The sequence below is a fragment of the Marmota flaviventris genome, chromosome 18, assembly GCF_047511675.1.
Source record: "Marmota flaviventris isolate mMarFla1 chromosome 18, mMarFla1.hap1, whole genome shotgun sequence".
Lineage (NCBI taxonomy): Eukaryota > Metazoa > Chordata > Mammalia > Rodentia > Sciuridae > Marmota > Marmota flaviventris.
The window spans coordinates 4,960,407-4,974,876 of NC_092515.1; the positions used below are offsets into that span (position 1 = coordinate 4,960,407).

General features: G+C 58.5%; 1 protein-coding gene across 8 annotated transcripts in view; it reads left to right on the plus strand.

The window, feature by feature from the left end:
• Window positions 1–218: 218 nt before the first annotated feature.
• LOC114083525 (sialic acid-binding Ig-like lectin 9) overlaps window positions 219–14,470 on the plus strand; it is a 44,123-nt gene continuing 29,871 nt past the window's right edge. The window contains exons 1-8 of one of the 8 annotated variants that reach the window (XM_071604371.1): window positions 266–846; window positions 1,032–1,304; window positions 1,524–1,571; window positions 2,458–2,715; window positions 3,314–3,413; window positions 3,776–3,857; window positions 4,255–4,361; window positions 9,104–9,193. In XM_071604371.1, coding sequence (XP_071460472.1) covers window positions 411–846; window positions 1,032–1,304; window positions 1,524–1,571; window positions 2,458–2,715; window positions 3,314–3,413; window positions 3,776–3,857; window positions 4,255–4,329 — 1,272 coding nt within the window. In that variant the 5' untranslated portion in view covers window positions 266–410 and the 3' untranslated portion in view covers window positions 4,330–4,361; window positions 9,104–9,193. Of the gene's footprint in view, window positions 847–1,031; window positions 1,305–1,523; window positions 1,572–2,457; window positions 2,716–3,313; window positions 3,414–3,775; window positions 3,858–4,020; window positions 4,208–4,254; window positions 4,362–9,103; window positions 9,904–14,470 lie in introns of those variants that run through there. The other 7 variants (XM_071604372.1, XM_071604369.1, XM_071604374.1 and 4 more) reach the window with 7 other exon arrangements.

Below are 14,470 nucleotides of genomic sequence, written 5' to 3' on the forward strand. Positions count from 1 at the left end.
TGAGGGAGGGAGGAGAGGGGACCTGCTCACCCCAGTGGCCTCCCTTGTCTCCTGACCCTACAATCGTCAATGGTCCTGGGGTCACTCAGGGCTCTGGTTAGAGGAAGCCCATGAGTGACATTGCAGAAAAGTCTCCCGAGAGGAAAGACGTCAACAGGGAGGGAGGAGACAGAGTGACACAGGGAAGGTCCCTGTCCTCTCTGTCCTCAGGGCTGCAGGCTGGACGTGGTGGTGGGGGCTGGTCTCCAAGGGCAGAGGCCGCCCTGGCAGAGGCTGGCTGAGGCTCCTCCTCTAGGAGGCCACCGTCCCTTCCTGTCCCCTTCCCGTGGGCCTCCTCCTGTGGGCTCTTAGTTCCTCAGAGAGGAGCTCTGGGGGCAGACTTCCCCTGCGGCCCTGCAGCCCCGGGCGACATGCTGCTGCTGCTGCCGCTGCTGCCCCTGCTGCGGGGCTGTGGGCGGGTGGAGGGCCAGGGGGGTTATGACCTGCCGGGTTATATCCTGAAGGTGCCCAGGGAGGTGACAGTGCAGGAGGGCCTGTGTGTCCATGTGCCCTGCCAATTCTCCTACCCCTGGAGCCACTGGACTAAATGGGACCCAGCTCATGGCTACTGGTTCCGGCGACGGGACACAATGACGGATGCCCCAGTGGCCACCAACAACCCTGACAGGAAGGTGCGGGAGGAGACCCAGGGCCGCTTCCACCTCCTTGGGGACCCAAAAACCTACAACTGCTCCCTGAGCATCAGAGACGCCAGGAAGACGGACACGGGGACATACTACTTTCGGGTGGAGAGAGGACACTTGAGATACAATTACCTATATGACATGGTCTCAGTGCGTGTGACAGGTAAGGCACCAGGTCAAGGCAGCCTCAGGGAAGTCACAGGACAGGGCTGGGTGGGACCCTGCCCTGGGGGAGTTGGGGGTCAAGCATTAGGGGCTCAGGGAGCAGCTGGGTCAGAGCCTGAGCTTCTCTCAGATCCCCCCTCCCACCCTCCCTCCTGACCCTCCCTGTCCCCCTCTGCTCACCAGCCCTGACCCCTGACATCCTCGTCCCTGGGACCCTGGAGTCTGGCCGTCCCAGCAACCTGACCTGCTCTGTGCCCTGGGCGTATGAGCAGGAGACGCCCCCCACCTTCTCCTGGGAAGGGCCCTCTGTGTCCTCCCTGGGCCCCAACATCATCCACTCCTCGGTGCTCACCCTCACCCCGCGGCCCCAGGACCATGGCACCAACCTCACCTGCCAGGTGACCCTGCCTGGAGCCCGTGTGACCAGGACAAAGACCGTCCACCTGAACATCTCATGTAAGAGCTGGGCTGGGACACCTGGGTCTCTGATGGGGCTGGTCCCTGGGGGAGCAGGGGAGGGGTCAGACCCTGGACACTGGGTGCTGGGTCCTGAAATCATGTGGGGGCTGGGCCAGGAGGATGCAGCCTCCACCCCTCCCCACCATGAGGCTCCTGGGACAGAGGGATGACGTCCCCAGCCTCCCACTGACAGGTCTGTGTGTCTCCCTGCCCCAGACTCTCCACAGAACCTGACTGTAACTGTGTCCCCAGGAGCTGGCCCAGGTAGGGAGGGGCCTCGCTGGGGCTGGGGGGCAGGGCCTCTTCAGCTCAGGGCAGGGCTGGTCCCCCTCAGCCTGGTGACAGAGCCCCTTATTGGGGAACCCATTGACCCCTCCCCACCTAAGCCCCACATGTGCCTTGAGCTCCTGTCCCCAACCTCCCAGGCTCCCTGGACTCCAGCACCTGCCCCTCACCCCCACAGGGACAGGGTGACACTCTCACAGCAGAACTGGGCTCCCAGGCCCCCTCCCAGCCTCCTCCTGGACCCGCCTCCAGCCTCCTCTTCTTATTCCCCAACAGCTTTGCTCTAAGTGCTTGTGGGAGGAGGCACAGTCCAGGGCACACGCAGAACACACAGCAGTCTGTCCCCAGAGCCTAGGTCCCTCCCAGAAGTGGCCAGTGTCCATTCAGGCTGCGCTGAGCCCTGGACTGTGCACCTGAGGCCTGAGAGGTCACTGCATGTCAGTAGCACTCAGGGTCCTTGTTCTTGGTGGTGAGGGTGTCCCACTGCCCAGATGGGCCCCGTTCTGTGGGCGTCCTCTGCCAACCAGCACTGAGTCCATTCAGCCCACAGGAGTGTGCAGTGGACGGTCCTGAGCCTCTGTCCACAGCTGGGTGTGCACGTCAGTGAGCTCAGCTCCTGAGCACAAAACACAGCTGAGCCACATGTTCTGCTTCAAGAGCTTGAGTCAATATAGCTGAAGGAGGTACAGGAAAACACATCCGTCACAGGAACATCAACTTGGCCATATTCCTGGGCCCAGGTCAAGGGTGTGTTTTCCTGTGCTTCATTCAGTCCATGAGTGTGTGTGGGTCCCCTCTCTGGACTCCAGGGTTCTCTTTCCTTTACTCTCTTTGTCACTCTGACCCTCTGTCTCTTTCTCCACAGAATCCACAACCCTGGGGAATGGCTCATCTCTTTCCATCCTTGAGGGTCAATCTCTGCGTCTGCTCTGTGTCGTTGACAGCCGTCCCCTTGCCAGGCTGAGCTGGTCCTGGGGGAACCTGACTCTGTGTCCCTCGCAGACCATGGACCCTGGGGTGCTGGAGCTGTCTGCAGAGCACCTCAGGGGGGGAGGGGAATTCACCTGCCGTGCGCAGAACCCACTGGGCTCCCAGCACATCTCCCTGAGCCTGTCACCACAGAGTGAGTGTCACAGTGGGCTGGAGAGAGGCAGGAGGAGGGGACAGCACCTGCCCCACACCAGTCCCTGCAGCCACCTCCTTGGCTTGAGAGGGAAGCTCATCTCTGTCCTGCCCTCAGCTGGGGGCCTGGGACCCAGAGCCTCGCTGTCCTCTCCCTGCTGGGCCAAGGGGGGGTGGGTGGATCTTGGAGGCCAGGTGGGCCTTAGACAGGTGGTCTGGGCAGCAGGGCCCTTGCTTTGTGGGCCAGGACTCGTGAGGCATTTGCCTTGGGCACAACATTTAGGATGAAGCCAGAAGCCAGAAGCCAAGAATAAAAGCAAACAAAACCCCCGTGAGAACAGAACCCGCCCAGACACTGAGCGAAAATAGTATCACGATGCAGTAATTAAAAAAGTAAAAATGGATGCAAACAAATTCTATGATGAACAAAATACCAGATTTTAATAACCACACGGTGCCCCCCCCCCCCCATCCTAGTTCTCCTGGTCTGGGAGAGGGACCAGGAAGGCTCAGTCCAGGGTCCTGCAGGGAGCAGCAGGGAAGGAGGAGGGATCCTGGGAGCTGAGTCGGCAAAGGGATTCCCTCTGGTGCGTCCACAGGCAAAGCGGGGCCTCTATCCGGAGTGACGCGGGGGGCCCTCTGGGGCGCTGGAGCTACCTCCCTGCTCTTCCTGTCCTGCACCCTCCTCCTCCTCCTCGGGTGAGCGTTGGCGGGCGTCGGGGAGGCCGGGCAGCACCCTGGAGAGGAGGAGGGCGAGCTGGGCCCAGCCCTGAGCTGGAGGGACCTGGATGGCCGAGGGTGTGAAGCCAGGGCACCTGAGGTCCAGGTGGGCTCTGGGGGAGCCAGCCACGCAGGACCACGTCCGAGCAAGGGGCTCCCGGGCTGTCCCCACTCTCGGAGGCCGGAGCCCGGAGCTGCCTTCCCAGTAGGAGCCTCCAGGACAGGACCGTCCTCTCCCACTTGGCCGCCCTCCTGGGCTCAGCAAGAAGCAGGGGTGGGGCGGCCGTCTGCCCTCTGCGCCACCCTGGCCCCACTGAGGGCTCCTTGGTGTCCCCATTCAGAGCGCGCTCCTACAGGAAGAGGTCCGCCAGGCCAGCGGCAGGCTCAGGGGATACCAACGCTGTCCAGGGCCCAGCCTCTCAGGTGAGTGACATGGGACATCCCCACACCTCCCGGAGATGTCCCCAGGACTGCTCTGCTGAGGGTGGTGCAGCTGCTCTCCCCTCTTCCCCGGGACAGCTGGCTGTCCACCTGGATGCCCACACCGTGGGCTGCTGACAGCACCCTCCTCCCTGCTTTCTCCCAGGACAGTCCCGAGGGATCCCCCCCTCTTCTGCTGTCTCCTGTTAAGCCATTGTGTCACATCATGTCTCCTCAGAGCAGCGAGCACCAGCCCCCGCACTCCCTGACCCCTTCATGGTTAGGGGCTGGGATCTCTTCCCTGGACCTGTTCACCTCCTGCCTCTGTCTCCCCTTCCACCTGGTGCCATCTTCCAGGCGCCCAGTGTCCACTTCCTCTGCACTTGAACATCGTCTGCAGGGCCAGACGGTAGACCCCTTGGCTGCTGACCCCCTGTCCCTGTTGTGGCTACTCAGCTCTGCTACTGTGGCATGAGGATCTGCTGTGTCACGGGGTCTGTGCAAATGGTGAGCATGGCCCTGTGGCAAGGCTGACCCACAGGGAAAGTGAGCTCCTCAGCCCCTGGTGGCCCCCTACCTCCCATCAGGTCAGGAGCCTGGGGAAGCCAAGGAGCCCCTTGGCTTCAGTGAAAATTTAAGGGGTGCCAAGAAAATCTCAGGAATGGAGACAAATAGTGTTCTAATGAGCTGTCTTTTTTAAGCTCAAAATTAATGAAAGATCCATAATGTAAATAGTGACAAAATTAGGTAAGCTAAAGTTAGTTAAGGTGACTTAAGGTTGTCATTCAGTCCAGAGACATTGTGCAGCGTGGCCGCATTCCCCTGAACAGAAGGGAAGCAAAGAGTAGGTTGTAAATACCGTCCCCGTGTTCATCTCCAGCAGAGCCAGGGGGCTCCATGACCTCAGGGCTGGTGGGGACATCAGATCCTCAACTTAGGAAAAGGCTGTGCTACATATTAATGAAACGTGACCATTTCAGTTATTTTAAAGTTCTCTAAAAAAGCTGACCATTAAAAATGTCACTAAAACATGCAAACAGAGTGTTCCTCCAGTTGGCTCAGTTGACACTTTCACTAATGCTGGGTTTATTTTCCAGGAATTTTGGCATTAATTTCTATTTTTAGTATCTCTGCATTAAAATATTTATCTCAATTTCTGACATTTTTCTCCCCCTTTTTAATCTTTCTCTCCTGGTGAGTCCCGAGCTCGCTCCCCTGGCCCCGTCCTCCCCACAGCCTGCTCCCGCCCCCCACACTGGGCTCCTCTGCAGAGGGCTTTCACTGTGGTCCCCCAGAACAGAACAAGGTCATTCGTGCCTCTGGGCCTGGGCCTGCCTGTTCCTCCCTCTCAGAGGCTCTTTGCAGTCCCACTGTTCATTCCTGTCACCCTCCGTGCTCTAGGGCCCTGTCACCCTCCTCCTTTGTGTTTTGTATCTAGAGCCTGCTTTGGAGAGTTTGGGCAGCAAAGTAGCCTGCTCTGGAATTCCTTAACCCCTCAGGGGATGTCCCTGAGACCTACCAGGGACCAGCTGTGTAGGGGCCAGGGACCCATCTATGAGACACAGCAGCAAACCTGAGGCTCGGAGCTTCTCTTCTAGACAGAGGGATGCAGCAAGCCACCAAGCAAACAGATGGTGGTGCATGGGCACAAGGAGAGAGACTTACTCTGGGGAGGAAGGGTGCAGGACTGGGAGGGGCTGAGAGCTTCTGTTTTTTAGATCTGTCCTCGATGGTGGAAAACCATGCAGCGTGAGTTTCACCGTCTTAGCCGTGTTGAAGTTAGAGCTGGGCAGCAGATCCCCGGAGCACTTCGTCTCCATCCATGAGCACAACCCGCTGCCCTCCTGGCCCCCCCCACCCCGCCAGCCTCCCTCCTACTCTCTGTCTCTAAGCCTTTGCCTCCTCTGGGGCCTCACTGAGGTGGACGTGGACAGGATTTGCCCTTTTGTGACTGGCTTATGTCATGCAGCACGTCCTCAGGGTTTGTCTGTGGTGTAGCATGTGACAGAAGGTCTTTCTCTTTAAGGGTGAATAATATCCACCACATTTTCTTTGCCCATTTATCTCTTGATGGGCATTCTGGTTGCTTCTATTTGTCGGCTACTGTGAATAATGCACAGCTGTGTGAGCATCCTTTCAAGATTCTGTTTTCTAGTCTTCTGGATATGTGCCCATAACTAGGATTTCTGGATTGTATAGTGTCCTTTTTTTAATTTTTGAGGAACTTCCTATTTCTCAGAAGCTACACCATCTTACATGCACCAGAAGCGTACGAGGTTCCCATTTCTCAACATCCTTGGCCACACTGTTTTTTGTGTGTGTGTGGTTGTGTAATTTCCTATTATTTTCCTAAAACTGTCCTTCTAATACATGTGAGGTGATAGTTCTCTGTGGTTCTGATTTGCATTTCTCTGATCACTAGTGACACTGAAGATTTTTGTGTGTGTGCTTCTGGGCCATTTCTGTGTCTTTTTGGAGAAATGTCTGGTCACGTTCTTTGCCCACTGTCTACTTGGGCTGTGTTTTGTGCTGACGTGCTGCAGGGTCCCTTCTGCAGCCTGGCTCTTGGGCCCTTATCAGATGGAAGGCTCTCCCAAGTTGCTTCCCATTGTGGCGAGGGTAGTGACGAGGGGGCTCTGGAGTCTGTGGTGTGAGGGTTCCAGGCAGAGGGAGCAGTGGGTGCAGTTACTCCAACAGGAGGCTGCCCAGGGGTGAGGGCAGAGCCTGGGCTCTACAGAGGGAGGCAGGTGACCCCAGGAGGTCAGCTGGGAGAGGCTGAGCTTATGCAAAACCCCTCTGCTGTGGGGCTGTGCAGGGTCTGCAGGCCTGAGCACCAGGGAGGGGGTCCTCTGGCTGCTGTGTGCAGGAGAGACCCTGTGTGTGTGTGTGGTGTGTGTGTGTGCACGTGTGTGTGTGTATGTGTGTGTGTGAAGGGGAGACCGTGAGTGTGTGTGTGTGTGTGGTGGGGGGCAGGTGTGTGTGTGTGGGGCAGAGGCGGGAGGTTATAAAGGAGGCTGGGAGGCATTGCCAGGCAGGAGGTGATGCTGGCTGGAACCTTGACTGGCCTCTGGCTGGCTCCTGAGGTCAGCTGAGTGGGGCCACTGTGGACAGGGAGCGGGGACTGAGTGACAGGATCCAGGATGCTTGACTCCCAGACATTTGCCCTGAGCAGTCAGAATGGAGGCGCCAACCACTGAGGTCCAGATGAGGTAGGAGGAGGGGACTTGGGGGAGGGAAGGAGGAGTTCTGTTGAAATAGGTTTTAGTTTCTGGACAAGGGAGGGGTTCCGAGTACTGACAGCCCCTACTCACAGTGTTTCCATGGACGACTTCTCAACTTTACGAACATGCAAAGCAGCACCCACTCAGAGAAGCCACATTTCAGATTTAGCATGTTGACCTTCTCCGGGACCAGGGATGGGTGGTACATGACATTCTGTGGCCCTGGGCAGGGGCAGCGTCCCCCACAAGCCACACCCGAGGTAGACCAGCGCTCTGTGGAGGACTGCGCTGCCCTGTTGTGGATGCGGTGTTGAGTGGCTCAGCGGCTGTTCAAACTTGCTACAAAACAGACTTTGCGTGAGAGCTCTCCCAGTGCCAGGCTCACATGAGTGTGGTGAGCGTGCTTAAAGGTCGGGGAGGTAAACTGGTGCTCCTGGGCCGTCCAGTGCACTAAGCCCACTTTTGACCCTGACCTTTTTAGTTATGTAGGTTTATTGGCTGTAACTTGAGGAGCGTCTGCACACTGTTGGCCCAAGTCTGTGGTCCGGAGGGGGAGCGGGTAGGAGGGCTTGCACGTCACAGCTGTTGATGGCGAGGAGCCGTGGGGACTGAATGTGACCACCAAGGGACCTTGCAGAGAAGAATCCTTGACTCTGAGGTTCAGGGATCAGGAGGTGTGGACAGGACAGAGGGCTGCCAGGGCGGTGGATGGGCCTGGAGGTGTCCCGTAGCTCAGTGCAGAGGGCCTCTGCGTGGGGAAGGTGTGCGGCTGCGTCCTCGGCTTCTGCAGAGTCCAGGAGGAGCAGGGCTCCGGGGCCTCAGGGTGGAGAAGCAGCTTGAGTGTGAATCCTCAGAGAATCAGGAGGCAGGGGGAGGAGCCAAGTCACGGTCAGCTCTGTGGTGCCATCTGCTGTCCAGGGTGGGCAGAGAAAGACCTAAGATGAAGGGGACCCCTGGGGGAACCCCGTGGCTCTCTGCTGCCTGACCTGCTCTATTAGCTTCCCGCTGCTGCTGTAAGACTTGCCACAGATTTAGTGACTTCAAACAAAAATACGTGTCACCTTACCATTCCGGAGGTCACATGTCCAAAATGGGTTTCCCGGGAATAAAGTCAGGGAGCGGGCGCTGGTCCCCGGGGGGCTCCGGAAGATGCCGTTTTCTTGCTTTTGTGTCTTGGGGGCCTGGGGACCTGGGCGGGGGCGGGGCCTCTCTCCATCTGCAGAGCCAGCAGCATCGTCCAGTCCCTCACGTCCCCCCACCCTCACTGAAGAGTCCCTCGTGACTACCCTGGGCTCACCCACAAACCCAGGATTCCTCTGCACCTCCACATCCTGGACTTAATTCCACCTGCAAAGTCTCTCTCACAAGGAAATGTATTTGCAGGTTCCAGGGACTCACATGAGGACATTTGGGGGTCCTTTTTCTTCCTGTTGGAGGGATACCATTTCTTTGGCTGGCTCCTGCCCCAGCCCCATCAGGCTGTAAGCATCTCGGGGCGGGCGCCATGTCTGGTCCAGGCACGGCCTCTCCCAGGTGCCCTGTTCCTGCCCATCTTGTCATAATGCACGATTGGATTTTTGTTTTTTGATTAGTCCTTATTGTGACCACCGTCCATTAAGGAATGAGCTGCAAAAGGCCAGGCCTAGGTCTGTTGAGTCCACCAGGGTGCACCGAGCACCCAGCTTAGGATCTGGCACCGGGGCCCTCAGGAGGACACTGGGCTTTGGGTCAGGAAGAAACAGATGAGACCCTGATTTTACCTGGGAGTTTGGGTGTGCTGCGTCCCTACTTCAACCTCGGTTTTCACTTCTATGAAATGGAGACGAAATAATACCTCCCCCATGGAGCTGTTGGGGGAAGTTCACGAGGCTCGGTGCGCGTGGAGCATTCGGTGCTTGAGGAAGTGTCCATGAGGGACAGTTCAACACTGGTGCACAAGGCTGTGTGGATGAAGGACACATGGGCACCCCTGCAGCCCTGGCCTCCTCCCCACTGTCCACCCTGACTCTCTCCTCTCTCTCCACTCAGAGCCGCTTGGTCGAGTCCCAGGCAAAGGAACGCTCCCCAGATCCAGCTCCCCTGGCCGTGGCCACCCACCCCTCAGAGGATGAGGAGATCCATTATGCAGCCCTCAGGTTTCATGAGGTGAAGGCCAGCGACCCGCAGGGAGAGCAGGCCCCCAACAGTGAGTACGCGGAGATCCACATCCAGCCATGAGAGACTGAGACCGGCCCCGGCTCAAGGAGGCGCAGCCTCTTCCAGGCCAAGGAGAAGTCAGGTCCCTGCAGAGGGATGCCTCTAGGTCCTGGCGCCACGCAGAACTGGAACCCAGACCTATTCCCAGCTGCGCTCCGTGCTGTGGCCACCTCCTCTCTCCCCGCAATCTGCCCACCCAGGGCCTCCGCTCTCCTCTCTGCTCCTGAGCTCAACTCTTTCTGACTCCACTGCAGTGAGATCCTGCTGTGCTTCTCTCTGGGCCTGTGTCATCCACCACAGTGTCCTGCAGGTCACCCAGGTGTCCCCAAGGACAGAACATCACACTGTATATTGCAAGAGAGGAGTGTTGTTGGTGGTGCTGGGGATGGACCCCAGGGCCCTGTGCACGTGAGGCAAGCACTCTACCACCTGGGCCATGTCCCCGGGCCTCAAGGGAGGATTTTCAATGTCCTCACCACAAGGGAATGAAGGGTGTCACAGGTGATGGATGGCTAATTGGCCCAGTGTGTCAGTCCTCAGGGTATGAAGCTATTGAACATCACATTGTCCCCGATAAATGCACACAGTTACTATTTGTACATTAAAACAAAATAAAACTTTAAAAAGCCCTACAGGTGAGGAATTGAGGGACAGAAAGTCTCTCTGTGGGCTCCTCCTCTGGAGGCAGCAGTGGGCACCTGCCTGTGCCCTTGGCCCCCACGTGGCCATTCCACAGCTTTCCAGGAAGTGACCGTGCCTTAGGGTCAGGCCTGCGCAGCTCTGGCCCGGCCTCCTTCCCTCCTTCTGGCCTTGGTCTCCTGGCTCTCCTTAGCCTGTCACCTGCATGCAGTCAGGGGGCCATTGACACAGGGAGCTCTCTCTGCTCTGCTCGCAGCTCACCGTGGCTCCCTGGTCCCGAGTGGCCCATCCCAGCCTCCTGCGGCCTCCCTCCACGCCCTCTGGGTCCTCACTGCTGCCCACGCCTCCCCTGGCCTTTCTCAGCCCTTTTTAGTCGGCCCCATTTCGCATCCTTTGGTCCTTGGACACTGGGTCCCCCCTCGAAGGCTGTCCTCCTGGTCTCCTATTCCTGTGAGCGTGGAGCTCCAGGGGTGGAGCTGAGAGGGGAGGACGCAGCCATGGTCTGCTCCCCACATACACACACACACAGACACACACACACACCACACATACACACACGTGCACACACACCCACATACACACACACACACCGCACACACACACACACACACACACACTCACACGTGGCTGTGTATCATCTCACTGAACCTAGAACATATACAGAACATGCACAGAATTCCCGGCTCTCAGGGACTCTGGCTGCTGGGAACAGTTGTTTGGTTGGGATTCTGGCCCCTTGGGTCTGTACTTCCCAGAACCTGGAGTTGCACGTGGAAGATGTTCACATTTTACTGTGTGTGGTTGTACTTTGGCTGAAAACAGAAGTTAGTTTTTAAAGGATGAAAGGTGTCGGGTGAGGTCTGAGCCATTTCTAGTGGACACTGGGAGCTGTGAGAGGGGTGGACGGGGAGTCCCTCTCACAGGAGTGCGGGGGCGCAGCTGCCTCCGAGCTCGGGGGAGTGCGGGGGTCACTGGGCTGCGTCACCTTTTCTCCTGTTCACGTGGGGTGGGGGGGGTCAGGGGAGTGTGGGTGACGGCGCCTGTCAGTCACAGTTATGGCGGGTACAGAGACCTGGACACTCGCATGAGCTGCCGTCCCCACAGCCCACACAGCTGTTTCCAGTCTGTCCACCCAGGCTGAGGATGATTCAGGAGACAGTGGTCAGCCCCTCTGAGGACCTGCCATCCCCTCAGGGGGACAGAGGTGCTCACCACCCCTCCCCCAAGGTTCTGCCTGCGGAGGAGGACCTTGGCCAGGTGAGGCCAGGGCAGAACCCAAGACAGCTGCTCCTGGTGGGGGGAGGACCCAGGGAGTCAGAGCCCACCCCCTGTAGGGAGAGGGGTTAGACTGGAGGAGGGACTGACTACTGTGAGTCATGGGTGAAAGCAGGCAGGTGCAGAGGTGCCTGGGGAGCTGGGAGACTCCAGGGTCCACTGTGAGAAGAAGGGCAAGGAGGGAGTGACCACAGGGACAGAGTGCCCAGAGGACACATCCTGCTGCCAGGTGGCCCACAGCGGTGAGGGAGAGCAGGTGCACAGTGGGTGTGTGTCACCACCCCCTGGCTGCCTGGGACGCTCGGATTCTGCTCAGAGGAGGAATGTGCTCTGTTAGGAGGCAGTTCACCCCCAGTCAGATCCAGATCCCACCTGCTGTCCCCTGCAGAAGCAGCCCCAGTGTCACCCCCCCAGGGGATCCCCGGCTGGGACAGGCGTCTGCAGGGAGAAACATCAATGATGAGTAGTAATTGTTCTTGTTGCTTGTTAAAGACATGTTTTAGCTGCGTATGGATCCAATGCCTTTGTTGGTTTTGGTTTTGTGTGGAGCTGGGTGGAACCCGGGTCACACTGGCCAGGCAAGTCTCCCCCAGGAGCCCCCGCCCCGCCCCTCATTGCTTTGATGATCCTGGATTGTGTTCCATCCTGCAGTATTGTCACTCACTGCCATTTCATGACATGGTTATTCTGTAGGACGCAGCCACACACTGTACAGCACAGCGTGACAGGGTCCTGAGGGGTGACGGGTGGCTTTCATGGATCCCGTCCCCCTCCCCACCTTGAACCTGCAGTGTGCACATGGGCAGGACATGGAACCTCCTAGGTCCTGGGGACACAGGCCTGGGCAGGAGGTTGGGAGCTGCTCTGAGTGGTCACCAGGGACCCTGGGAGACTCCAGAGGGGGCAGGCTGCGTCCTGAGGGGTGGCTGTTGAGAAGCTGCTCCTGTAACCAAGGGGACATGGATTCTGCTGCGGCTCCAGGGCCCCGACAGGGGACAGGAGAAGAAAGGGCTTCACTCAGGGGCGGGGATGGACGCAGGGGAGCTGGGTCAGGAGTCAGTTCCCAGCTCAGGGCCTGGGGGATCCAGAGGCAGGACAGGAGTAAGGAGGGGACAGTCAGCGAGTGACGGGGAGGAGCTTCAGAGTCTTTCTGGGAACAGGTGGGGACCTTGGGGACCTGGGGGCCTCCTCTTCCGGGTGTTGTGGTCCTGTGCTGTAGGCAGGCTGTTGTGGTTACTGACAGGCGCAGAAGCACATTCCTTGGTGCTTCTCAGGGAGAGGGGCAGCTGCCGAGGTGAACCTGGAGACTCCTACCCACCCTCTGAGCTGCTCTTAGTCCTCCCCCCCCATTGTTTGTTTATTAAATCACAGGTTGTCCTTTCCCCTGAAATGTCCACCTTTGATTGAGTCAGCCTGGTGATTACAGGACGCTTGGGGGTGGCCTGGTCAACCTCAGGGTCCTCAGGCTGACGTGGTCCATTACGTGATAAATAGATAATGCTGGGAAGTCCCCTAAATCATAGGTCCCTCAGAATCGGCATCTCCTGGCCTGATCTGCTAATTAACAGGGCACAAGGTCGAGCTGTAGATCTGGGGTAGCTGGCCCTGGAGGGAGAGTGGCCTGGGAGTGACCTCCTGGGACAGTGGGTGGAGCCCGGGGGTCAGGACCTCACTCCTGCCCTTTGGGACCCTCTGCTCCCTGCGTGTCTTTCCTGCCCACCTCCCGGGCTGTGCCCACGGGCAGCGCAGGGAGCAGTTTGCGCTGTGTTCTGAGACTCATGCCACCGTGAGCAGCATGTCTGTCCCTTTGTGTGGCCAGAGGGTCCCCTGGACGAGTCCATCCTGGCTCACTCACTCCCGTGCTCTTCCTGGGGGTGTGTGGGTGGCTTCAGTCAGGGGTGTATGGAGACAGCGGCTGTGAACCTGTGTCCAGTGCTGTGGGGGGCAAGGCCACCACGGAGGCAATGACAGCACAGTCCAGGTCTCCAGGGGTCCTCCCAAGTCCATGGGGACCACCAGGAGGGAGGGAGGGAGTGGAGGGCCTTGGGGAGCATCAGGGTGTCTGTCATCCTGCTCACTGACACCCAGAGCTGTGGGTTGCAGCCGCCCCCAGAGATGTGAGTTCAAGTCCTGAGCCAGGCTGTGAACGTGACTTGGGAAGGAGGGTCCCCGCCCTGTCATCAGGTTAATATGAGGTCCTGCTGGATTCGAGTGACCCTAGACCCAGTGCCTAGTGTCCTTATCCCAGGAGAAACTTTGGCAATGACCACAGAGTCCCATGTCCAGGCTCCAGGCTCCAGGGCCCTCTGGACAGAGACACAGGGAAGTGGCCACGTGGACATGGAGGGCAGGATGGACCGCAGCAACCCCGGAGCTGGAAGAAGCAGGCGGAGTCTTTCTAGAGACTTCAGAGGACCCTGGCCAGCCACCTGCAAACTCAGACCTGGCCTCCACAGGGAGTCTGGGGCCGCCTCCCCGGGGCCTCCCTGGCCAGGCCCTGTCCTAGCTGCTGTCTTGCAGTACCCTGTGAAGGGGTGTCTGTCAGGCAGCCCCCGAGGGCAGGGACCCCTGAGCTGGCCAGGCGGCAGGCACATGCCCGGGATTGGCCTCTGAGGAGTGTCTGCCCCCTCCCTCCTTCCCATCTCCTTCCCCTGAGTCTTTGTCCCTTTGTGGTGCCATGTGATCAGCACACTGAGTTAGTCGTTTGGGGACATTCAAGAGACAGCTCAGAAGAGCCCCGATGTCGTATCATGGACCCTGAGCTCAGGGGTCCTTAACTGTCCCAACTTTATTGTCTCTTTTTTTTCTGGTTGTGAAGAGATCAGGCCCTTGGTGAGGGGGAGAGACCACTTAAGAATAAACAGTAAAGTCTAAAGAGAGTAATTGACACAGAGATAGCCCTGCAGATCTGAGCCCCCCACACTTGGTTGCATGTGAGCCACATAAACTGGGGACACCGCATGCCCACACTGCGCCTGCCCCTCATGTCCACTGACCCATACGTGTTCCTACGGGATCCTATCAGCTGCCGCTTTGCGTGGAAGGTTTCCACCTTAGAATTCAGCACCTGAGGTCTCTAACATGGCTCAGAAGCTCAGCAAGTGCAGCGCCCAGGGAAGCGACTGTCTGTCTTTGGGCATTTGTGGGCTGCTTCCTTTCCCGTCCTCAGCAGTGCTGACCTGGGGACCCTTCCAGCCCCTCTGGTGACTCCAGGGCATGGGATGATGGAGATGAAGTGGGAAGGGAAACACTGAGGCAGATGGAGAGGAGGTGAAGGGTTAGAGT